Raw genomic sequence first — 27632 nt, 5'->3', positions numbered from 1 at the left:
AAGAAAAAAGTAGTTAGTAGTTAGTAATTAGTAATTAGCAGCAAAAAGTTCAGAAAGTTACTAAAAGCCAAACTCTGGATAACCTTTACACTATACTCACTACCCTGCTGTGATGGTTTCCATCTTTTATAAAGAAAAGGAAAAGCATTTGAGCTTATCTATCTTTACATAACAGAAAGTAGCAGTTAGATGTCTTTTAAATATCTTCAATTAAATATCTTTAATTTTGAAATACTTTTAAATATCTTCAATTTTTAACAAATGTTCTTGTCAATTTTTTTATTTCGTCATTTATTTTAGTCATTTATAGAGCCATGACACCAGACATTCCCTTTCTGAAGTCACGTTTGTTGCAGATGTCCAGGAGGAACTTTTTTTTTTAAATATTTTTTATTACATATTTTCCTCAATTACATTTCCAATGCTATCCCAAAAGTCCCCCATACCCTCCCCCCACTTCCCTACCCACCCATTCCCATTTTTTTGGCCCTGGCGTTCCCCTGTACTGGGGCATATACAGTTTGCATGTCCAATGGGCCTCTCTTTCCAGTGATGGCCGACTAGGCCATCTTTTGATACATATGCAGGTAGAGACATGAGCTCAGAGATACTGGTTAGTTCATAATGTTGTTCCACCTATAGGGTTGCAGATCCCTTTAGCTCCTTGGGTACTTTCTCTAGCTCCCAGGAGGAACTTCTAAATTAAGCATTGGTTACAGGATGAGTCAGACAAAACATGGTCCCTCATGGGCCACAAAATGAGAGATGCAGGTATAGCAGGAAGACTCAACAGGCAACAGCCCGCGCTGCCAAGTAGAAAACTGAAAAACTCTCAAAACCATCAAACACATACAACCACAACAAAAACCTTGCCAAAGAGGACTATGTCCTTTACTGATTCTCCTTATTTGAAACCATCAGATTACAGCCCCATTCCATTATCAAAAGCAGGTCAACAATACACCAAAAAAGATGCAGTGATCAAATGTCAGGGTGAACTAGTGCTGAACCAGGACAGCTTTCCCAGAATCCTTCATGATTCTCATAAACTAGATTTTGAAGACTAACAGCATGCTTCTTTAGATTATACTACCATTCTGCTTAAGCAGATAATTACCATCTAAACAGAGTATATAAACAAACGTATAGCAGTATCTTACCTCAAATTCTGCATGTCTGTGAATATCCTCTGCTCTCTGCCTGCTCAGGATAAATTCGGCTTCATTTGCTACTCTTACTAAATGATCCTTCATTGTTTGGCTAAGTAACCTGTAAGAGATGAATATTGTCAAATAAATATACGTATACATCTAATAACAAATGGCTACTTGGGGTTCAATGGTAGTATATTTTGTTCTTTTGAAGAGGAAGGAATATGTACTCCCTTGTTCTTGCTTCACACACAGTGAGGCATCAATATTATTTCACTTCAACAAGTGAAAGAAAGAAGCACCTCTGGTAACAGAGGATTTACTGGCCAACCAACTAAAGCAATTAATAACTCAACGTTAAAGCTGAAGTGGTGAGCTGTTACCTTTAACAGCAGCGAAGGGCACCGCTGTTTGGGTAAATATCCCCAGAGGGGCATGTGCTGATGACTTTTGTCTTAGTCCAGGACAGTCCTGGGAGGTATGAACTCTTAAGAGTGTGGACCTAATAGACATCAGGACAACAGGAGTGTCTTTAATTGGATACTGAGATTTTAGACTTTACTCTCTCATAATTCCCACAGCACGCAGCACCCTGATAGGAACAGTTTCTTCTCCATGCACTTCCACCATGATATAGTGTCTAGCCACTGGCAAAACAAAACAAAACAAAACAAAACAAAAAACGCCTGGGCCAAGTAAAACAAATAGCTGAGCTGAGCTGTATGAACTGATCAAATTGAATATTTAAGTGTCACATCATCCAACACTAACATAGAAGGCAGCCAGGATTTAAGGAGGCAAAAACCCTCAAGGAGGAAGCACACATTCATCATGAGTCTTCTCACGAAGGCATATGTGAGAGAGACTGCCGAAGCTAAACAAAGCTGTCAGTAACCTCACAGAACAAAGAGGACCAAGACAGACAGACAATCTGACAAGACAGAGGTATGAAGAATCCCAGAATTTTTAGCAGGTTTCCAAGCATAAATTCAAAAATTCAGAAACTACAGCCTAGAATCAAACAACTGCAAAGTATCTCAAGAAAACATTACAGGAACACAGGAGTATCATCAGGCTCTTCATTTGTATTTTCATTCCAAAATGAAAATACAACTTTCTATGTTACTATTTTGTTATACCTACAAGATGAATACTTTAATTAGATAAGTTATACAAAAGAAAAATCCCACGTATAAATTAAAGACATTACAGAGAATAAAAGTAAGCAAAACTATCAGGATGGACAAACTAATGCCAATTATGAAAAGCCTCCAAAGGATATATGCTAGGAAGGGCGAAGTCTCACTAAGATTTGATACAGCCTGGAGTAAGTTCAGTCAAGAAGTTAATATCATCAGCCGCTGCATCATTGTTTATCAGGGAAACAACGCTGCAGTATTCTGTAAAAACCGCCTGCGATAGTTAGTATTGTCAAATTGGCAAGACCTAGAATCACTGGGCAATTGTTCAGATAAGGTTAATGGATGTGGGAGACCCACACTCTCAACGTGAGTGAGCGGTGCTACTCCATGGGCACTGGAGTCCTAGACAGACTAAAAGGAGAGAGCAAGCTGACACAAGCATTTATAGCACTCTGCCTTTTGAATGCAAATACACTGTGACCAAAAGCCTCACGCTCTGGCCTCCTTGCCTCCCCAGACATGACTGACTGACTCTCAGTCTGTAAATCAAACCCTTCCTTTAATTCACAGTAATTAACAGGGTAGCTGTATAAAAAAAAATTCATTAACAACTTGCCAAGTTTTGCCAAAGATATGAAGAACCACAGATTCTTTTTTTTTACAGGTATATTGGATACATACAGCATTATCAGAAGCTTGCATGAGATTAATCATAGGCTGAAGATAACTATAAACAGTTTAAGTCTTGTTCCACAAATATTTTAACAAGTAATTACAAATTTGCCCCAAAATCCAACAAAGACATATTATTAATTAGAAATTATAGAACTACAAAAAGTAAAGGTAAAATAACTTGAGTGGCTTTAACAGGGTGAAGTATACAGAGAAATGATCAGTGCACTTGAGGAAACTTGAGTATATCTCATCTAATGTGACAGAGAGGCTATGAAATTTAAAAAAATCATAGCAACTTATGTATGAATAAGAAAAAAACTTGACTTTCTAATTTTGAGTGTCAGAATGAAATAAGAGTCAAAGTGAGACTAATGTTTTAGTTTGTTGTTGTTGTTGCTGCCACTGCTGTGATAAAACTCCATGGCCAATAAAACTCAAAAAAAAAAAAAAAAAAAAAAAAAGAGTTCATTTAAGGTTTATTGACCTACAAATTTAGAGTCCGCAATGTCAGGGATAGTATGGCAGCAGATAGCTAGAACAGGAAGCTGAGGAATCTCACGTTTAATGACAAGCATGAAGCATATAGAAGTTGGGTGAGGTTATGAAATCTCAAAGCCTGCCTCCAGTGATGAACCTTCTACATAGAAACTGCATCACCTTCCCTAAACCAAAGTGTTCACAAAGCTCTGTCTATGAATTCTCATTCAGACTACCACAGTTCACTCTGTGACCCTGAATTTAAAAAAAGAAAAAATACGTATTTCCAACATACAATGCTACTGAATACACATTGTCATTAAAGAGGGGTTTAAAAAAAGGGGAGATTGTGGAGAAAAACTGGACCAAAGTAATACTAAAACCCTGTGTGTCAAACTCCAAAGCCTGTAGCTTCATGTCAACACTCTAATTTCAAAGGGATCTACCCCTCTAGCTTTGATGCCTACAATCTACCTCTCTCTCTCTCTCTCTCTCTCTCTCTCTCTCTCTCTCTCTCTCTCTCTCTCTCTCTCTCTCCTTTTTTTTATTGGATATTTTCTTCATTTACATTTCAAATGCTATACCAAAAGTCCCCTATACCCTCCCCCCTGCCCTGCTCCGCTACCCACTCACTCCAACTTCTTGACCTTAGCTTTAACCTGTACTGAGACATATAAAGTTTGTTAGACCAAGGGTCCTCTCTTCCCAATGATGGCCAATTAGGACATCTTCTGCTACATATGCAGCTAGGGACACGAGCTCTGGGGGTACTGATTAGTTCAAATTGGTGTTCCACCTATAGGGTTGCAGACCTCTTCAGCTCTTGGGTACTTTCTCTAGCTCCTATATTGGGGACTCTGTGTTCCATCCTACAGATGACTGTGAGCATCCACTTCTGTATTTGCCAGGCACTGGCAAAGCCTCATAGGAGACAGCTAAAACAGGGTCCTTTCAGCAAAATCTTGCTGGCATATGTAATACTATCTGCGTTTGGTGGCTGATTATGGGATGGATCCCCAGGTGGGGCAGTCTCTGGATGGTCCATCCTTTCGTCTTAGCTCTAAATTTTGTCTCTGCAACTCCTTCCATGGATATTTTATTCTCTATTCTAGGGAGGAATGAAGTATCCACGAGTTGGTCTTCCTTCTTGATTTTCATGTGTTTTGGAAGTTGTATCTTGGGTATTCTAGGTTTCTGGGCTAATATGCACTTATCAGTGAGTGCATATCATGTGTGTTCTTTTGTGATTGGGTTATCTGACTCAGGATGATATCCTCCAGATACATCCATTTGCCCAAGAATTGCATAAATTCATTGTTTTTAATAGCTGAGTAGTACTCCATTGTGTAAATGTACCACATTTTCTGTATCCATTCTTCCGTTGAGAGACATCTGGGTTCTTTCCAGCTTCTGGCTATTATAAATAGGGCTGCTATAAACATAGTGGAGCATGTGTCCTTATTACCAGTTGGAACATCTTGTGGGTATATGCCCAGGAGAGGTCTTGCTGGATCTACCAGTAGTACTATGTCCAATTTTCTAAAAGAACCGCCAGACTGATTTCCAGAGTGGTTGTACAAGCTTGCAATCCCACCAGCAATGGAAGAGTGAGAAACAAAGATTCTTATAATCACAAAATGTATGACAATGCAAATCAAATTCCTAATAGCAATTTTTATTAGAGCAAAGCATTAGCAACTACCCAAATCTCCATAACAAATTACTCTTTAAATGGCTGAATATCCATATGATGAAACACAAGTAGTAACAAAAAGATGCCTAAAAACATGCATAACAAAATAATTTCACAATATTGAGCAAAACCTCATAAATTAATACAATTCAAACAAATAATCTTGTATAAGTATTTAAAACTATGATATTAAAGTCAAGAGGCAAAGATCAGCTTAACTTAAGACCAGGACTAAGAAGTCAGATGGTCCACACGAAATTAAACCTAGTTTTTATAGTGTACTAGTTGTTGACAAGACATTTGACAGTGCTTTAAAAGGCAGGTAGACAAAAAATGTTAAGCCAATAGAGGATTTAGTCAGTTATAATGTGAGTAAAGTCTTGATTTTAGAGCAATGTGAGGTAAAATAAATTAATTCTAGACATGATAAAGGAAATATTGATAAAGTGTGTTTATCATAGGTCTGGAGGAAGGTGGTATAGAAAAGGAAGGAGGCTTGAATAACTTTGAGGTTACTTGACTGGGGAATGGGACAATGGTGTGCCATTGACTAATCAATTCAATTACTGTTTGAGTGCTGCAAGGCAATATATTGACAACATATTCATGATGTGGTTGCAGGTCTCCAGAGGGAAACTAAGAAGCACAAAACAGTATTTTATATCTGCACTCTTAAAAGCCCCTGCTTTCTCAGTCTTACACTTCTAGGAAGTCATTCATTAGCAGGTTCAAAAGTTACATGGTGGATTGTTTATAATATATAAATGGGTGCTATTTAAAAGCATTTTAAAATACACTCATAATATTACTTCAAAATTGTAGAGAAGATTTTTTTCCAATTTTTTATTAGATATTTTCTTCATTTACATTTCAAATGCTATCCCAAAAGTCCCCTATACCCTCCCCCCTCCCTGCTCCCCTACCCACCCACTCCCACTTCTTGGCCCTGGTGTTCCCCTACACTGGAGCATATAAAGATTGTAAGACCAAGGGGCCTCTCTTCCCAATGATGACCAACTAGACCATCTTCTGCTACATATGCAGCTAGAGACACGAGCTCTGGGGGTACTGGTTAGTTCATATAGGAGAAGTTTTTTTTTTTTAATTAGGTATTTTTCATTTACATTTCCAATGCTATCCCAAAAGTCCCCCACATGCTCCCCCACCCACTTCCCCTCCCACCCACTCCCACTTCTTGGCCCTGGCGTTCCCCTGTACTGAGGCATATAAAGTTTGCGTGTCCAATGGGCCTCTCTTTCCACTGATGGCCAACTAGGCCATCTTCTGATACATATGCAGCTAGAGACACGAGCTCCAGGGGGTACTGGTTAGTTCATACTGTTGTTCTACCTATAGGGTTGCAGATCCCTTTAGCTCCTTGGGTACTTTCTCTAGCTCCTCCATTGGGGGCCCTGTGATCCATCCAATAGCTGACTGTGAGCATCCACTTCTGTGTTTGCTAGACCTCGGCATAGTCTCACAAGAGACAGCTATATCTGGGTCCTTTCAGTAAAATCTTGCTAGTGTATGCAATGGTGTCAGCGTTTGGAAGCTGATTATGGGATGGACCCCCAGATATGGCAGTCTCTAGATTGTCCATCCTTTCGTCTCAGCTCCAAACTTCGTCTCTGTAACTCCTTCCATGGGTGTTTTGTTCCCAATTCTAAGAAGGGGCAAAGTGTCCACACTTTGGTCTTCGTTCTTCTTGAGTTTCATGTGTTTCACAAATTGTATCTTATATCTTGGGTGTTCTAAGTTTCTGGGCTAATATCCACTTATCATTGAGTACATATTGTGTGAGTTCCTTTGTGATTGGGTTACCTCACTCAGGATGATGCTCTCCAGGTCCATCCATTTGCCTAGGAATTTCATAAATTCATTCTTTTTAATAGCTGAGTAGTACTCCATTGTATAAATGTACCACATTTTCTGTATCCATTCCTCTGTTGAAGGACATCTGGGTTCTTTCCAGCTTCTGGCTATTATAAATAAGGCTGCTATGAAAATAGTGGAGCATGTGTCCTTCTTACCGGTTGGGACATCTTCTGGATATATGCCCGGGAGAGATATTGCGGGATCCTCCAGTAGTACTATGTCCAATTTTCTGAGGAACCGCCAGACTGATTTCCAGAGTGGTTGAACAAGCTTGCAATTCCACCAACAATGGAGGAGTGTTCCTCTTTCTCCATATGCTCTCCAGCATCTCCTGTCACCTGAGTTTTTGATCTTAGCCATTCTGACTGGTGTGAGGTGGAATCTCAGGGTTGTTTTGATTTGCATTTCCCTGATGATTAAGGATGTTGAACATTTTTTCAGGTGCTTCTCAGCCATTCGGTATTCTTCAGGTAAGAATTCTTTGTTTAGCTCTGAGCCCCATTTTTTTTAATATTTTTTATTACATATTTTCCTCAATTACATTTCCAATGCTATCCCAAAAGTCCCCCATACCCTCCCCCTCACTTCCCTACCCACCCATTCCCATTTTTTTGGCCCTGGCGTTCCCCTGTACTGGGGCATATACAGTTTGTGTGTCCAATGGGTCTTTCTTTCCAGTGATGGCCGACTAGGCCATATTCCTAGCCAAATGGATGGACCTGGAGGGCATCATCCTGAGTGAGGTAACACATTCACAAAGGAACTCACACAATATGTACTCACTGATAAGTGGATATTAGCCCAAAACCTAGGATACCCAAGATATAAGATACAATTTGCTAAACACATGAAACTCAAGAAGAATGAAGACTGAAGTGTGGACACTATGCCCCTCCTTAGAATTGGGAACAAAACACCCATGAAAGGAGTTACAGAGACAAAGTTTGGAGCCCCATTTTTTAATGGGGTTATTTAGCCAGAGATAGTTCGAGGCTGCAGGTCAGAATCTTCCACATCTTCTGTCCCATTATACAAAGTGCAGATAGGATTCATAAAAAAAGAGTATAATGTCATATAAAAATGGAAAGCATTTATTTTTAGGACTTCTATTTTTGTTTCTTTTCATTATTGCTTGTACAACCTCAGTGAATATATTCCTAGGAGGAGGAGGAACAGCCTCTTTCTCTAGCCTAGTTGTGTGCAAGTGCTCTTTGTAAAGGACCAAATAATAATGTAGGGTTTGTAGAACATATAGCTTCTGCTACAGCTGTTCAGCTCAATATAATCCTACGAATTGGAAACAACCACAGGTGATACTTAAACAAGTGATCTTGTTAGACTTTATTAACAAAATATTCAGTGGGCCAGCTTTGGCCACAGGCTGTAATTTGTTGACGTCATATTAGATAACAAGCAATTTGATATATTTTCTTTTATATTTTTCTCAAACCAATATTTTTTATCTTATCATGGACTTTTTTTGTTATACAAAATCAGATGCACCTATGCTACTGCAGTGCATATTTGGCTCACTAAAGTTCTTTTAATTTTTATTTTTATAAAAATTTTAATGGGAAGCATATATCTGTTTTCTTCATTCTAGGATCATGTTCATCTGATATGTTATAAGAAGTATAGTAATTCCTTTGGACCTAGTCTGTGTATAATTCATCTTTTTTGCCACAAACATTGCTAAAACGTGAAGCATATTCCATTTAGAATCTGAATTGAAAGTTAACATTGTGCATTACTGGATCTTACATTTGTGAGGAGAACTTTTAGTTTCTCTACTATCCTGGTCCTGTCCTTTTGTAGACAAGGGTTCAGAAGATCACCATGTAACAGTCATATTCCAGGAACCTACCATTTAATAAACACTCAATCACTATATTTCTCTCTTCTCTCATTAAGGTGTTGATCTTTCTGTTTCTATACTTTAAAATCAGATGTTGAGAGCCTGGAAAGGTGGCTCAATGGTTAAAAAGGACTTGCTGTTATTCGAGAGGACCTGGGTTCAATTCCTAGCAACCACATAGTGGCTCACAACCATCTGGACCTTCAGTCCCAGAAGACCTGACACTAATTTTGGGCTTGAGAGCATGTCATTCACATGGAACACACCAAAACCAAACAAACATCACACATTCAGGCAGAACAGTCATACACACTTAAAAATTCAGATGTTTAATTCACACTACCATGGTGTCACACATCCACTTGCAAGGTAGAAACAGGAGGATCAAGAATTCAAGATCAGTCTTGGCTACATAGTGAGGTCAAGGTCAGACGCAGATACAAGATGTTTTAAAAAAAGAAAAAGAAAAAAACTAAAATCAGTTTCTTCACAACTCTTTTTTTTCTCCAGCCCATACCATATTACCATCCTTCAAGTCTTCCTGTCTTTAATTCTTGTAACTTTATCCTGTCTTGCTTACTTAAGTTATCTGAATTCTTGTTTCCTTATACATTATTTACCCTTATGCCTCTGGCAATACAGATTTTCATACAGCTACATCCTTGGTATCTGACACACAGAAACCATCCCGTAAAAAGATACCCAGGAAATGACAAAAACAAATGCTACAAACCATTTTCTATCTCTTTCCTTTTTGCCCCCATTCTTTACATCTAACACCTGAAACCACTGAAAAAACTGACTTCAAGCCTCTGCATCTCTATGGAATCTTCTGCAATTTCATCTCAAAGATCTTTACATCAATTATGTCTAATATTACAGTATCTATTACATATATTATCCTTTCATGCACTACCTTAAACAACTCTTTCTAGTATTCTTTGTATAATAATCTATTTTCCAACTAACAAAGAATGTACTTTTCAATTAATCTTTTTAAGTCAACCATACCATCAAAAAAAGTACAATTCAGGAGAGCTGTGCCTTGGAATACGTAATAAGCTTGTAATGCTCTTACAGATAAATGGAACCAATGAACTCTACTTATCAACTTATAATCTATATTTAAGTCAGAATCTTGCAAGGTCCTGAACAGAAATGTGATTTGTCCTTTCATTAGAGCAAATATTAAAATGACTTTACAAAGTAAATTAACACACATTTTTTTCCTAAAAGGCCATTTCCTCTCATGTAAAAGCGTATCTTTCTAAATATACCAATTATGCAATTTTAGCAAGTATAATTTATATAATAATTGTGTAATTCTTCTTGCAAATGAAGAATTAAAGGCAAATGAGGCCAAAGTCTTAATTATAATAAGCAGTTTCAAAATGTTGGGTTTACTATAAAGTAGATTAATCTCTGAATGCAGAGCACTAAATGACTCACATATTTTAATATTAAGAAGAAACTCTATGTATAATTTATACCTACAGTGCAAAGAGGAAGGGGAAAAAACACTACTTGTGTCAACCTTAGGAAACATACAGCCCTATCAAGTGAATAACTACAAAAGATTCACGCTAGAGGCTCAATAAATAACAGTAATGATGACAGCTATCTCCCATAACTACATTACGAGCCACTGTCCACATCTGATTATTCTAGTCTAGACCTAGGGTAAGCACACGCACACATTTCTACCAAGTTTTCCAATATTACTGCTCTGTTTCTTCGGCTTTCTATAACCTCCATTAGCAGCTATTCTCAAATTTCACTCCTACACAGAAATATTTAAATCACTACATCCATAAACCCTAAAAACTAAGAAAGTAGAAGTAAATTCCTTACTTTAATTATGATTCCAACACTGTAATAACTTTAGAATTGATTACAGAGAAATATCACACACCAGTAAGGGGGTATTGATTCTAAATGGCAATGCTAAATAAAGCTAATCTTAAAGACTTCTAAGACCGTGGCCACTACAAAAGAATGTAACATTTGTTCTTAGGAAATTATTGAAAAATAATTTCCTAACTCTCCAGGGACCAGCCTTCCTTTCATCTCTTTCTTACAACCCTCCTTTACCTACTCTTTGTTCCTATCTCTCCTTCCCATTCTCCCTCAATCCTTCCCTCTCTCTTTCACAGAATCTTTAATTTAACATCATAGCATCCTTAAATGGATACCTATCTACTCACAAGTTAATAAACAACTTTTGAGTATAATACATAATGGCCCAAGCCTCACAGAATATACAATATGGAGCCTGAGAGAAAAGGATGCTGTAAAGTTCTGAACTGAGAAGGCATAGGCAGGAAGTTGTATCAACTTGGAGGCAGCCTCCACAGGGAGTCCCAGGCCGACCAGAGCTTTATAATAAAACCCTGTCTTTTTTTTTTTATCCTTTGAAATTAAGTGGAATTTTGTGTATTCTGATTCATGATAGTGTGTTTATTCAGAACTATTACTTTAAATCAATACTAATAAGACAAACTTCAAAAAAATCATCACAGAAAAACAATTTGAATACAAAAACAATTGCAAAATTTATTAAAGGCTGAAGTGTGTTGTGTTACCTATACAATGCTGAATGAGCTAAAAAGTTAAATGTGAAAAATAATCTGAACACCTGGTTTTAACTTAAAAAGTACTTAGAGAATTGAGAAACATGCTTTTATTCTAATTAAAGAAAGTAATTAATTACTGTATTTGATAAAATATTAAACCTTTATAAAAATAAATGAATAACTTAAAAAGAAACAGCACAAATGGACTCATCAGCTACCCTCACAAATTTCAACACCAACTAGTCCACAGGAGTAAACAGAAATGAGAGGGTTTCTCTTCAACAAATAGACCCAAAACAGGATAACATCAAAACAATTTATTTTGGTATATAGTTGAAGCTACCTTATTACACACTGTAGTAATGGGGCTTACTACTGTTATTGCTAAGTTAGGGAGTAAGGGATTTATTTGGCTTACACTTCCACATCATAGCCCACCACTCAAGAAAACCAGGGCAGGAATTAATGCAGGGCTGGATCCTGGAGACAGGCACTGATGCAGAGGAAATGGAGGGGTGCTGCTTACTGCCTTGCTCACCATGGCTTGCTCATAGGACCCAGAACCACTGCCCAAGTGTGTCATCACCCACAATGAGCAGGGCCCTACTCCATCAGTCACTAACTTAAAAAATGCCCTACAGACTTGCCTACAGCTGCATCTTATGGAGGCATTTTTTAAATTAAGAACCCCTCCTCTCAGATGACTGTAGCTTTTGTCATCCAGCACATACATATTAAAATTTAAGCCAGAAAGCTTCCTTATTTAAATTCAAACGTTTTCTTCCATTAATATGGGAACAATACACTGTAGCTACATTGCTTCCTTGAGGGCAATAAATAATTTTGTCGTTTTACTGTACTATATCCCAGATTAAAAACATCAACGGTAAAAGCCAAAGGGATCACAATAAAATGATTGTGTTCTGGCTTCTTCCTCATCCTTCCTATTCCTTCTTCACTTTCCCTTTATCCATCCTTCTAGTGGATATCTCCACAGAGGTTTGTAAGTCATCCATACCATTCAGAGAAGCGTAGGGAAATGCTGGAGTTGCTAACAAAATGCTCAGACAGCAGAAGTACAGTATTAAGCAGTTGAATTTTGAAGAGACGGGCAAATGTATTAGCAGTAGAGACATCTTGTCTCTTAGGAAGGTTATTTTCACATCTAGATATAAGTACAGTTACTACTATAATGAGTAGATATTGGCTGTCCCTCAACAGGAATTACTAGCTGTGACGAACACGACATGGAATAATCTGCTCTTCTGTGTTCTCAAGTGTGGGAGAAAGACAACAGAACCAGAAAATGCACTGGGTCTCCTCCATGTCATCAGAGTTGTGCTTGTCCTGGCCCTGTGCACTGCAAAGCTGGCTCACTTGCCAGAGCAGATTCCAGATGCGTCATTCCCATTACTCAAAAGAATGGTCCGCAGATGTGTAAAGTATTTGCCTCATGCAAAGGGTAAGCTGAGGTTTGACAAGCTAAAGTCCCTACTGTATGGCCTCAGAGACATTGCAAGCTATTTTCTCATCCTTTATGAATGTTAATTGTGTCAATAAAATCCTTATGTCATGTCTCTGTAGCCCACAGCATCCTCTCATTTATTTAATGTTCTGCTCACCTTCCAACACCACTATTTTTTCGATGTCACTGAGATTAGAAAATTGGGTTCATCTACTAGTATCTAGACTGGCCCACCCAAAGCTGATGATCTTTGTCTTTACCTAATGGTAACTGTGTGCACACACGTGTGTACACACACACACACACACACACACAGAGGAGGGTAGGGGAGAGGAAACTGATGCTGGATGGATGGATGGATGGATGGATGGATGGATGGATGGACTGGACAGATGGATAAAGTCAGATGGATTGACATAGGTTTTCTGTCTGTTTGTTTGTTTGTTTGTTTACACTCCAGATTTTATTACCCTCCTGGTCTGCCCCTACAACTGTTCCACATCCCATACCTCCTCTCCACCACCTTGTCTCCATGAGGATGTCTCCACCCATCACCCCCACCCCACCAGACCTCTAAACTCCCTTTGGCCTCCAGTCTCTTGAGAGTTAGGTGCTTCTTCTCTAACTGAACCCAGACCCGGCAGTAACATAAATGATTTTTTAAAAAGAACTGAAATCACTGATGGAGACAATTTCTCAAAAATATTAATTATTTTTAGTAAATAAAACCAAATATGATCAGAATAGTTTATGTTAATTACTAGGGTATTTTACAAATTACCAAATTCAGGATGGGAACTAAATAGTTAGAATGTTTGAAAAATATTGCATCTTTAAAGTAATACAATCTATTGTTTCCTTGATTTTTTTACTATCAATTTTAAAACAATGATTCAGCAAAAGGAATTTTGTCTTTTATTGTAATGTATAAATGAAGTAGAAACAAGAGAAAAACACTAAAAAAAACCAGTAACACAAATAACATAAAACTTACAAGTTTTCTGACAATTTTGTCTATGTCAATTTGCAAAAAATTAAAATTAAATAAAAAAATTAACTTGTACTGTTTTCATTATTCACACTGTATGGACAAATAAGCAACAATTCTAGCACCAGGTATGAGGTGACTCTGAGCTATGAGACAGGCTGCAGAAGCCAGGGAATAACACAGACTATTGCTATTAATCCTGGTTACCCACCAGAAGCACCCAGCATGAGGTGACTCTGAGCTATTAGAGAGGCCGCAGAAGCCCCCAGCATGATACAGATTATTGCTATTACTCCTGGTGATCCACCTGAACTTGATGGAAAGACTCTATTGCTGAAGATTGTACACACTTTGGTCATAGGTCCCAGTTAGACTTAAAAGCTTTCTCATTGCAGATTAGCTTGCAGCGTGCTTGCCAGAAAGATGGTATACAGGCTGCTAGGGGAGAAAATTTATTAACAGCCTTCCCCAGCTATGAGTCTTGCATGTTACGTTACTGACCTGCCAAGCACAATATACTCAATGACATAGTAGTGGCATGGGTTGACAGAATTAACAACTGGTTTCTGGTTGGATTTGAGGCCTGCTCCATAGGAGCCTAATATTATAAACCTGGTCAGCAGCCCTTGGCTTGATAGGTCATAGACCTATGAAAGAACCTACTATGACTATTTTACGAAATAAGCACGTTGTTAAATTCCCTTCATAACACTCATGTTTCAACTCATAAATTCACACTGCTCTTAGCCTTCTTCTGGAAAGCTTTCTGCTGTACAACAACAGTTAATGCAGAGAGTTATGGCTGGTCAACGTGCTAAAAATATTTAACAGTGGAGTGTTCTATCTAAACAGGGTATCTACATCACCTCCTCCAAGACTCAAGAAACATGACAAAAGAAATGGAAAGAATATAAGAGCCAGAGGATGGGAAATGTGCCATACAACAATGGCTTCTACATATGACATGATCACTGCACTCATGAACATACCACCTTGTGTTTATTTGCACAAGACCTACATAAGACTGGGCCTGTCAACATTTCCTCAGGATGAGGAAAGGGCTCATAATACCCCCAATACTATTGACAGTTAATGATTGCAAGAGAGGGAGGTGTCACTTTCTTCAGTGATAGTGGGTTTACAGAGGGGAAACCAAAAAGGGGGATGACATTTGAAATGTAAATAAATAAAATAATCAATAAAAAAATAAGAATGCTTTCAAAAACTTTACATTTTTATCAAACACCACAAATCATTAAAAACCAACATTATTATTTAAAGTTAACAATGCACTTGCTTATAAAAGATGAAAACTTTACTGTTTTGACTGAAATTTGTTATTAAAGTTTTTCTGTCTTTTGGTTAAAAAAAACATTTAAAACATACTTATTATGTCTGTCACTGCTATTTCCAATTTCTACTCTAAAATAAGTTTAATTAAAATAAAAAGCTACATACATGAACAATGACAGTAATTGAACTAAAAATCATAAAAGTATTAAGTGTTATTTAAATACACAAGAGAAACATTTCTCCCAAATAACACCTACATCTGACCTAAGTAATTGATTTGCCAATGATTCCCATCAAGTCTGATAAACCGTACTCGACGGTCTATAAAGGTCTTCATGTTACTTACACTACTAAAACATTCATCAAAGGTCAAATTTATAGCAGCTACTCAATTGATAAGGACAAAGGTCAGATCTACATAGCAAGATGAAAATATTTGGTCCTGGTAGTTAAAGAAAAAAATCTTTATTACTATACTTGTTGCCACTGGGATTCAAGGTAATATGGAACTCTCAAACTACTTCACAGACACATCCAACCTACATAGACTCACCTAACTTCAAGGTAGCAAATCATATAAAAGGAAAAATCCAATCGGTTTCTTTAGAAACATGCCTCCAAATTGTTCCTTTAAATACACTCTATACTGATGAATATCTTTTAAATGAAGAAAATAGATAGACAAAGTCTGTGGCAAGGCTATCTAGATGTCCCCATCAACACCACTACAACAGCTTTACAACACGATGGCTGGTTATGAAAAGTTATCCCATACAAGACTAAAATCAGATCAGAGTTTCTTTCAGCTATTATCAGAGAAGTTTTCTCTTACAGAGATGCAAACTAATACAGAGACCTACACCTGGAAAAAGGGCATTGTCCCAAATGGGACTTCATCCTACTACAGGGTCACCTGATTAACCATGTTCATTGCTGTTCTACTCATAATTGCCCAAAATTAGAATATCTGATGGGGTGGGGTGGGGCTGGGGGTGGGGTCATCCTCTTGGAGACCAGGGGTTGGGGAATGGGGAGGGAGGAGTTGTGAGATGTGGAACAGGAAGGGGATAAAGTCTAAAGTCTAAAAAAGTCTCTACCCAAAACTTCAGCCAAAATTGTGATAAAAACTGCATGGTACTGGTACAGTGACAGACAGATAGATCAATGGAATAGAATTGAAGACCCAGAAACGAACCCACACACCTATGGTCTCTTGATCTTTGACAAGGGAGCTAAAAGCATCCAGTGGAAAAAAAGACAGCATTTTCAACAAATGGTGCTGGCACAACTGGCGGTTATGTAGAAAAATGCAAATTGATCCATTCTTATCTCCTTGTACAAAGCTCAAGTCTAAGTGGATCAAAGAACTCCACATAAAACCAGAGACTCTGAAACTTATAGAGGAGAAAGTGGGGGAAAAGCCTCAAAGATATGGGCACAGGGGAAAAGTTCCTGAACAGAACAGCAATGGCTTGTGCTGTAAGATCGAGAATCAACAAATGGGACCTCATAAAATTGCAAAGCTTCTATAAGGCAAAAGACACTGTCAATAAGACAAAAAGGCCACCAACAGATTGGAAAAGGATCTTTACCAATCCTAAATCTGATAGGGGACTAATATCCAATATGTACAAAGAACTCAAGAAGCTGGACTCCAGAAAATCAAATAACCCCATTAAAAAATGGGGTAAAGAGCTAAAACAAAGAATTCTTACCTGAGGAATACTGAATGGATGAGAAGCACCTGAAAAAATGTTCAGCATCCTTAATCATCAGGGAAATGAAAATCAAAAGAACCCTAAGATTCCACCTCACACCAGTCAGAATGTCTAAGATCAAAAATTTAGGTGACAGCAGATGCTGGTGAGGATGTGGAGAAAGAGGAACACTCCTCCATTGCTGGTGGGATTGCAAGCTTATACAAACACTCTGGAAATCAGTCTGGCGGTTCCTCAGAAAATTAGACATAGTACTACCAGAAGATCCAGCAGTACCTCTCCTGAGCATCTACCCACAAGGTGTTCCAACTGGTAATAAAGACACATGCTCCACTATATTCATAGCAGCCTTATTTATAATAGCCAGAAGCTGGAAAGAACCCAAATGTCCCTCAACAGAAGAATGGATACAGAAAATGTGGTACATTTACACAATGGAATACTACTCAGCTATTAAAAACAATGAATTTATGCAATTCTTGGGCAAATGGATGTATCTGGAGGATATCATCCTGAGTGAGGTAACCCAATCAAAAAAGAACACACATGATATGCACTCACAAATAAGTGGATATTAGCCCAGAAATTTAGAATACCCAAGATAGAATTTTCAAAACACATGAAAATCAAGAAGGAAGACCAAAGTGTGGATACTCAGTTCCTTCTTAGAATGGAGAATGAAATACACATGGACATTTTGTTCAGAGACAAAGTTCGGAGCAGAGCCTGAAGGAATGACCATCCAGAGACTGCCCACTTGGGGATCCACCGCATAAACAACCACCAAACCCAGACACTACGCAGATACCAACAAGAGCCTACTGACAGGAGCCTGATATAGCTGTCTCCTGCAAGGCTCTGCCAGTGCCTAGCAAATACAGAAATGGATATTCACAGTCATCCATTGGACGGAGTACAAGGTCCCCAGTGAAGGAGCTAGAAAAATACCCAGGGAGCTGAAGGGGTTTGAAACCCCATAGAAGGAACATAAATATGAGCTAACCAGTACCCTCAGAGCTCCTTAGAACTATACCATCAATCAAAGAAAACACATGGTGGAACTTGCGGATCTAGCTATATATGTAGCAGAAGATGGCCTAGGTCATCAATGGGAGGAGAGGCCCTTGGTCCTGTGAAGGCTCTAAGCCCCAGTATAGGGGAATGTCAGGACCAGGAGTGGGAGTGGGTAGGTTGGGGAGCAGGGGAAAGGGGCAGGGGATAGAGGATTTTCAGAGGGGAAACTAGGAAAGGGGATAACATTTGAAATGTTAATAAAGAAAATATCTAAGAAAAAAAGAAAATAAAACATAACTCTGTATGAAAGCTCAAAAAAAAGCTTCAGCCAAGATGAAACAATAAATATTTTTGGTTTGGGGGCATGGGGGGAGGGGGAGAGAGGGAGAGAGAGAGAGAGAGAGAGAGAGAGAGAGAGAGAGAGAGAGAGAGAGAGAGAGAGAGAAGGAGAAGGAAGAGAAGAAGGAGAAGAAGAAGGAGAAGGAGGAGGAGGAGGAGGAGGAGGAGGAGGGGGAGGGGCAGGGGGAGGAGGAGGGGGAGGGGGAGGAGGAGGAGGAGGAGGAGGAGGAGGAGGAGGAGGAGGAGGAGGAGGAGGAGGAGACGACTAACGGACAAGCTGGATTTTGAAGAAAATGACCTCAAAAATGACACAGACACAGGAAGACTTAAAAGAATGAACATATCTACTAAACACCTGAATGGAGAAAGTGTTCATTGCATACAGTTCAGATCAGGACTTCCATCAACAAAGAAAAATTAGAAAAAGATACACAAAAATTATGAATAAAATGAACAAAAGTTTGTATAGAAACTTCTGGAGAAAGTCAAATTGATTCGATATCTATAATGGGTGAGAACAAAGATGAAATGACATGGAAAGATACCATGATGAAGAATGTAAGTCATATCTACAGGCATATTAAAAGGTGAACAAAAACCTTGATCTTTCAGGTGTCTGAGTTCTTCACATTGTGATCTGGTCTTCCATCTATCAGCAATTCCCCCCATGCTGGTACTCAGCCCAATCTCTATACTACTTTCTACAGCTTATAGCTCACTCATTCTAGAGACCCCATGAAAAGCCTCTAGGTTTTAATCCCTTTTGCTAGATTAATATCCTCTTTCCACAATGACCACACTAATAATAAACCTACAATCAATGGCTATAACTACTCTGTATAAGAAATTGACTCTCTTTTCATGTCTCTTATTTCACAAAGTTTAGGCCTTCAGAATTCAACTCCTGTTCTACTTTATACTTTATACTTTCCAGGCTCTGCATTTACATACAGTGCCCTCCCATGTATTTCGGAAGAGAACAGTCAAACTACATAATAAGCCATTCCTTCTATTTGTATATAAATTCCGACTTACTAACTTACTCATACATGTTACTCCAGAAATTCACCGCATTTTGAAATTATCAATTTCCCTATTCTAAATATTCCTTCCCACTACCAGAGAACTATGTTCTCTCCCCCGTTTAAAAACCAAATGAAAAAAAAATTTTAACTCTATCGCATCACCAAAAGGCTGTGTGTGTGTGTTTATGTGTGTGTTTGTGTATGTGTAGTCATTATGTATCATTGCTTTATTTTGTTACAAAACATCTCTGAAGAAGAGTTTAGTCATTGTCTCTAATTCCCTTTCCATTTCCATACTGTCTTGAATCAGATTTTAAAGAGAGTTCCTGAAACTATGCTCTCCAAAACAACTAAATCATAACAACTCCATGTTACTATAGCCAGTGATCAAATCTCATTCATCATCCTGCTATCTTAATGAATTCACTCAGTTTGGAGACAGTAAATATTATCTATATGTGTAAAACACCTATATGGCATCTCTAGTCTGGAGACACAACTAGTCACTACATACTTGAAAGCCTATTAAGAAAGTCAACATTATTTCCATAACTGAATCCCTCTTGCTAACAACTCCTGCATCCATAAGCCTACTGCATCCATTTGATAGAAAAGCCATGGTTTTAGTGACACAGTGTGGGAACCTGGATTAAATCTTGTAATCCTTTAGTTCTCTATGTTTCCCTAGTAATTCACATCTATCCCATAATAAATCCTATCTGCTCTATCTTTAAAATCTATCCATGCGTCTACCAGCTATTTACCTCCTCCTGTTGGACTCTAGTGTAAGTGACCATCATTCTGAGTTAAGATCACTACTCAGGCCTCCATGGGCTTTGAGTCTCCAATTTCTATTTGCATTTGCCATGATGATCCTTTGAAGATATCAGAGAAAGTCTTTCTTCCCTATTCAATATCCCTCAAAAATGGCAACTTACAGATAATTTCTCAGGTTCACAATAAGTCTTGTCTGTATTATCAACTGACATTCCTTCTCGTGCTTTTCTTCATTTGATCACAATTTTTGCTACTTTGGCTTTGTTCTTCGGATATAGGAAGAATGTTCCCACTTATACAGTGACGTTTCTCCTGGCTGAGAATAATTGCATGCATATTCCTGTGGTACATGTCTCATGCATATGACCAAATACCACCTCTGCAATAAGTCCTAATAAAACCACAACATTTTAAACTGTAAACCAAACATGCATCCTTTGATAATTACCTGCTTACTTCCATGTGCTTAAAGCTAAGAACAATTTAATATAGATTATAATAAATACTGAATCAATTAATAAATGAGGAAACTGAGGGTGAAATATGTAAAAGTTCTTGATAATACCCAATATCATAAATAGTCACATATCAACCAAAATATCCATATTTGCCATTTTTTAATGTTTTATGATAAAGAATACTGTCCCTTGAAAATATATCTCAATTCTTATGTTCTCTGCTTAAATTTTACCTGATTTTTCCATGCTTAGTACACAGATGAGGTCAGCCAAGCAATATAAATAAGCATTCCTAAAACATTATTTTGATTAGGATATCATTCTGGAAAACCATCAACCTTTTAATCTATACTTTAAGTCTTCCAGTTCATTAATGCAAGCTCAGTCATCACAAATAGACACAAAGTAACCTACTCATCATTCTTGTTTCCTCAATTTGTTTTACCTTATAAATCATTCATTCTTCCTTTTATTGAAAATAGATGTTTTTCATACAATATACTCTGATCACAGTTTCCTTTCCCCACGTTTCTGAGAATCCCCCAAACTCCTCTCCCATGGGATTCTACACCCTTTTCTTCCCTCCTCTTAAAAAACAAACAGGCATCTAGAAAATAACAATAAAACAAAAACAAACCAGAATGACAACAAACAAACAGAAGGAAAAGAACCCTCACAAAATGCACGAGATACACAACACATAGACACAGAGATACTTATGCAGAGGAGTCTCCTAAAATCCCAAACCAGAAGCCATAACATATAAAGACATGTGAGGTCAAAACAAAACAAAACAAAACCACCCTGTCAAAACCTCATGGGAGAAAGAATATTCAAACACGCCTCTGAGTTTGTCTTGTGCTGGCCATCTACTGCTGGCCACGAGGCCTGGCCTTAAAAGTTGTTTGCATCCCCAGTGAAGGTCTCTGGAGAACTCATTTTTGCTTTGTGAGCATTTGTCAATTAGACACAGCTTCTGGGTTAGAGCTTGTGTCTACTTCTCCTCTCAGTGTTGGGAACCCATCTGATTTAGAAGTTAGCACATCCTGTGCACACTGCCACAGTCTCTGAGTTCATGTGTGTTGGTCTTGCTGTGGGATTCCTCTATCCCCTCTGCCTCTGACATCGTTCTACCTCCTCTTCCACAGGGCCCCATGAATCCTGTGGCGAGGAACTTGATGGAGATAACCCAATTAACACCGAGTGTCCCAAGGTCTATTACTCTCTACACACTGCTCAGCTGTGAGTATCTTTATTTGCTTTGATCTATTGTAGGAGAAAGTTTCTATAATGATGGCTGGGCAAAAACTGATCTGAGTATAACAGAACGTTGTTGGGAGACATTTTCAGCAGCATTCCTTTAGCAGAACAGAAATATTTGGTTATCATCTAGGTCCCTGAGATATCTGGTCTCTGGTTCTTGGCCACCAATCTTGGAGTCCATCTTAGAGAGTAGGGCTTAAATCCGAGCAGATATTGATCAGTTATCCCTATGAGATTTGTGCCAATGTTGCACTCCACATCTTGTAGGTAAGTCATCACTGTAGCTCAGAAGATTTTATAGGTGGAGTGGTGTTTACTTTTCTCCTTTGACAAAGTGAAGAGCACTTTATGGTACCATTAACACTAGCCCACAGTGGTAAAGGCTCTAGGTAAGCATGAGCCATCTATATGTTCACTGACTAGTACAGGTGTTGCTTTCAGCAATTTGGCCTTGCTGTCAGTTTCTGGAGAGCAGCCAATAATAGCCTGACAATAATCAGAGAAGTAGGGGATTTCCATGGGACCCTTTAGGTTACGATGTAACCCGTTAGCAGCACTAGAAGCTTTATTTGGTGATAAGAGATGTCTAGTTTGGAGCTCAGTCTCCTCCATTATTTGACAATTTTACTTATATCACCTTTACACACGTACACATTTTAGGAGGATTCTACTGTGCTAACGTATTACTTCTCCATATGACCCCTCAAATGGTCATTAGTCTTAGGTGTTCCTTCCCTTATAAATTCCCTTACTACTCTCCCCATCCTCTTACCCCTCCTTACCCCATTCTCTTCCTCTATATATGCAACTTCTGTAGTTATGCAGGTAATAGCTTATCTAAGACTTAACAGCTAACATCCACATATTAGTGAAGACTTACTATTTTTTGTCTGTCTTATTTTTTCTTCATTTTTAAATTGGTTATTTCGTTCATTTACATTTCAAATGTTATTCCCCTTCCCGGTTTGCCCGTCACAAATCCCATATCCCATCCCCTCCCTGCTTCTATGAGGGTGCTCCCACCCCACCCACCCACGCCCACCTCACTCCCTCCCTCCCCATTCTGTAGCCTTTGTCTGCATGATGGTATCTTTGTGTACAGAAACTTTTCAGTTTCAGGAGGCCTCGTTTACTAATTGCTGTTCACAGTGTTATGCTGTCAGTGTTTGGTTCACAAAGTCTTTTCTTGTATCAATGAGATCAAGAATATTTGCCATTTTCTCTTTTAACAGATTCAGTGTATCTGGCCTTATGTTGAGGTGTTAGATCCATTTGAAATTGAGTTTTGTGCAAGGTGATAAGTATGGATCTTCTTGGATTCTTCTGTATGTAGTTATCCAGTTTGGCCAGTGAATATTTCTGGATTTAATATCAAAAATCAAATGTCCACAGGGGTGTGGACTTCTGTGTGGTTCTTCAATTTGATCCCATGGATTAGTGTATGTTTCTATGCCAACACTGTATTGTTTTTATTATTATTGCTCTGTTTTTCTTACTATTACTCTCTCATCTCATTACAATTTTGATGAGGGAAGGTGATACCTCCAGGAGCTCTTTCATTTTTAAAACATTGCTTCCCTGTTCATTTCTATACTGCCATTGCTTTTCTTTCCTATCAGTAATAGTTGAATTTTTTAATCCTTCTATTTCTGTTCTTTAAAGTGAAAAACATACCTGCTGATACCCCACACCAATTTCTCACAAAATCATACCACAAAGTAAACTTGTGCTACTTCTTATGGGAAGACTATGATATAAGATAGAAAAAAAACATAGACATCAAATTCTCAAAAATGGTTCTATAAACAAAAAATTTAAAAGTTGTAAATAAATTTGGATTTTTATTACCAGTTTATTTTTGCTACTCCCAGATACAATTATTGAAAATGAAAACCAGAACCTCATCAGTGTAATCATGAAAATTATAAAAAATGGACAGAGGTTCACATGATTTTAGTAATCAAAAGCCAAAAGTGCTAAAATATTACTGATTCAAAAAACAACAAATACAGAGTCCAGAGAATCAGTTCATATAGAAGAAAAAAAAGAATATTTTAAAGTGAAATATAAATGGATATAAAATAAATTACCTTCCTTCATTGACAAGTTCAATAAAAGCAAGGCCTGCATTCTTCTGAATAGAATTCTGCCACTCCTAAGAAAACAATGAGAAATGGTTTAGGAAATTTTGCTTAGGTTAGTTCCTTATTAACATCACAACAGAACAGCATCTGTACTATTTCAGTTCTCTTTAGTAATGAAAGGACAGTAATGCCAAACCTGCTGCTGACTCAACACAGCCCTGTGAACACAGACACACTGAAAGAGAAAGTCACATTCCTGCCTCAGTGTAAACCAAAAGAGCCAGTCCATATTTTCCCTGCCACTGTTGTGTCAAACTGTTACATACTAACTAAATGGATATAACCTGGATTTACAGCAGCAGCAGCAGAAAATATTATACACAGATAATAATGTTTAAAACATAGTCCACAATGAAGACAGAATTGAGTGGTACAAAAATTTTAGTAACTAGAGTATACTCCCACAAAAAGCCACCACTAACAACATAGAGAACATGAGTCAAAATAAATCAGTTATAAACTGAAAACTATAATTTACTGGCATATAACCTAGCAATACGTGGTATAAATTTCCAACTATATTCATTAACCATTAAAAATTTATATGTTAACTTTATCCACTAAAACAATGTCCATTAAAGGGCCTAGGAAGAAAATCAATCAGCAGAGTATGTTCAAATGAATTCTTTTATACTTACTCTCAACATTTATATAAAATAAGCATTGATACAATAAGGTCATTATGAGCTGAAATATTTTTAGAAATCTCACTGAATATACTCATGTTTGCACATTTATATGTTCCTATCTGTCCATCTTGCTCTATGTATTTACATAAACTTATACACATATCCTTCATTTTAATACTTCAATTGTTATATTATAGTTACATGTTTTTATTTTTTCTTAAAACCTAAATGAAAGACTATACCCAGCTACTGGCTATTGCTCATCATTAACCAAATAACGTTTGTGAATATAGTCAACAGTGGAATTTTAAATTTTATGTAATTTCCAGGAAATTACATATGAATCTGTGTATATTTCTCTTCTACTTTTAATTTTTTTGTGAACACATTTGTTCAACACTGTCTTTTAAAAAGTCCAAGAAAGCTGTAAAAACTAAGACAGCGTACCATGATTGGGCTGAATGACTCCAACAGAGAACATACGATCATACTAGGAAGTGCACATAGTACCATGAAAATTACATTCAACACCAGGTAAACATGCAAAGGTGTCCAATGACTAGATCTTCCAAATGAGGGCAATGTATTACTAAGAAAAGAAGAAGGCATAAATCCTGACACAAAGAGGATAACGTCCTTGGAAATTTCACACTAGATTTTGTCACAATAAACACAACTTTAAAATACTTCTATTCCAGGTATGATTACTCTAACCCTTTTTAACATTTAGAAATTAGTGGGAAAAAAAGTCTTTAGTATAGTCTCTCAAAAGTCATAGTTGCTATGCAACAGGTAATGGAAACCCTAAATCCTTTTCACTAAAATAAACAAAATCAAGTGTAAAACAGATATTTTAATTTGACTTAAAACCATTTTCTTTAGGGCAAATGATATTAACAAATATGTGGACCAACTAAAAACAATCAAATTCAACAAAAGAATTTATCCTGAAAAACGGAAAGCAGCATACCCACATTTCTTCTCACTGAGGTAGCAAGAAAATGAGGGTAAGCAGAAATTATAGAGAAGTCCTTGGATCCAGGGCAGAGGGTCCCACACTTCACTCCCACTGAACACAGAACCATGAGAGTCAAATTGAATCTAAAATTAATCTCAAAGTTCTTTTATCTTTGACAGTATCATCTTGTATTCAAACCCATATTATTCAAAAGTGTACTCAAACAGATTCATTATAAAATTTAATTTTATATAAAAACATGAGCATACTCTTGTCTATATTTTCAATAAGCTGGTAAGCTTTACTATGATTTTACTTTTACCAAATGAATTCTTACCTAAAATTAAATCACAAAATATTTCATTCAAATTCCAGAAAAAATTAAATAGAATAAAGTTAGACTGAAAACATATTAAAATTAGTACTTATAACTATAAAAATCACCAGTTCAAATATAAAATACCCTAAATTTAGATTACATGTCAAATAAAATTATACTTTTCTTTTAAATTAAAAATAAATCAGATCAATAACTGACTAGAAAGATATATACATAGTTTTAATTGCATTTAAATATAAGATGTTTAGGTTTCTGACTAAATAAATAAATACACACAAACTAAAATTTTAATGATATTACTCATGAAACTACTAAAATAAAACCTATTAGATATTATCTTTAAAATATTTTTTAAAGAACAGAAAATACAAGTTAGACAAGACGGTACATAAGGCAACTAGAGAATTACAATTTTATAGGCACTCAAAAAAATCAAGTTTATCACTGGACTTCTTGTTCATACAGAGAGCTCTGTAAATCCTTTTCTGTTTGTTGTTTCAGTTAAGTAAAAGGAATGATATAATAACAGAATTAACAATGCTTATGAGAAGGAAGTTGAAGCTTAAGAGAAAACATCCTTGGGTTTTTTTTTTGTTTTTCTTTTTGTTTTTCTTTTTTTTTTTGATAATCACAATGTTCAAAGCCAATACATTTTCTGTATAATAAAACACTCACTACAGTAATTTGTGGAAGTTGCCAAAACTAAAAAGAATATTCATTAATCATGGTGTTTGAAGGCATTTTTCTCCGCTCAGAAACAATTATCAACAAGGCGTTAGTCTAAACAATTTTGTAAACCACAGTTCAATATAACCTTTAGTGAGTTTTAATAGTTGAGAAAAAGCTTAATGGTCATCATCTTTCATGATCATTTCAATATTTCATCACAGTATTTACAATTATATAGTGATGCAAAATGCATAGTACATTTAAAAGTCTTGGTTATCCTTTCCCCAGAGGTCCTGATGAAAACACGTTAAAAGCCTCAAATCCAACCACTAATGCAAGTAAGTAATTTCAAAGCACACTTCAGCACTTTCAAGAGGAAGAACTCAAAAAGCAGCAGAGTCAATAATTTCATACCTATGCCTAAGCTATATTTAATTGATTATCACATCCGAGGACCATAACTGTTGCCTAATCAATTTGTACTAAGATACAATCTTTGGTTACTAATGTCTGAAGTCATGCAGTCACAAGTATGAGTACATACATGCATAAAGACTACCACTCCGCAAATGTCAAGCGAGTGTTTTGGTAGAAAAGGTTTTTCTGACAGAGAAAAAGAATGCCGTTACTAATGATATTACATTAATTCTTCTCTATGCAAAGTACCCAAGGAGCTAAAGGGATCTGCAACCCTATAGGTGGAACAACATTATGAACTAACCAGTACCCCGGAGCTCTTGACTCTAGCTGCATATGCATCAAAAGATGGCCTAGTCGGCCATCACTGGAAAGAGAGGCCCATTGGACTTGCAAACTTTATATGCCCCAGTACAGGGGAACGCCAGGGCCAAAAAGGGGGAGTGGGTGGGTAGGGGAGTGGGGGTGGGTGGGTATGGTGGACTTTTGGTATAGCAATTGAAATGTAAATGAGCTAAATACCTAATAAAAAATGGGGAAAAAAAGAAAGTAATAACAGCGTGGTGGCGCACGCCTTTAATCCCAGCACTTGGGAGGCAGAGGCAGGCAGATTTCTGAGTTCCAGGCCAGCCTGGTCTACAAAGTGAGTTTCAGGACAGCCAGGGCTACACAGAGAAACCCTGTCTCGAAAAAC

At 37.3% G+C, this 27632-nt stretch overlaps 1 protein-coding gene across 9 annotated transcripts in view; it reads right to left on the bottom strand.

Annotated features, from left to right (window-relative positions):
- Positions 1 to 27632, bottom strand: part of Lrba (LPS-responsive beige-like anchor) — a 559239-nt gene that overhangs the window by 363538 nt on the left and 168069 nt on the right. For all 9 annotated transcript variants that reach the window (XM_006502347.4, XM_006502349.4, XM_006502350.4 and 6 more), the window contains exons 35-36: positions 23872 to 23936; positions 1161 to 1269 (exon numbers count right to left, since the gene is read on the bottom strand). In XM_006502347.4, the coding sequence (XP_006502410.1) occupies positions 1161 to 1269; positions 23872 to 23936 (174 nt within the window). The remainder of the gene's footprint in view (positions 1 to 1160; positions 1270 to 23871; positions 23937 to 27632) is intronic.

This window comes from Mus musculus, chromosome 3, assembly GCF_000001635.26.
Source record: "Mus musculus strain C57BL/6J chromosome 3, GRCm38.p6 C57BL/6J".
Taxonomy (NCBI): Eukaryota; Metazoa; Chordata; class Mammalia; order Rodentia; family Muridae; genus Mus; species Mus musculus.
The sequence above is the reverse complement of the archived record's forward strand: the minus strand, read 5'-3'. Positions and strand labels throughout refer to the sequence as shown.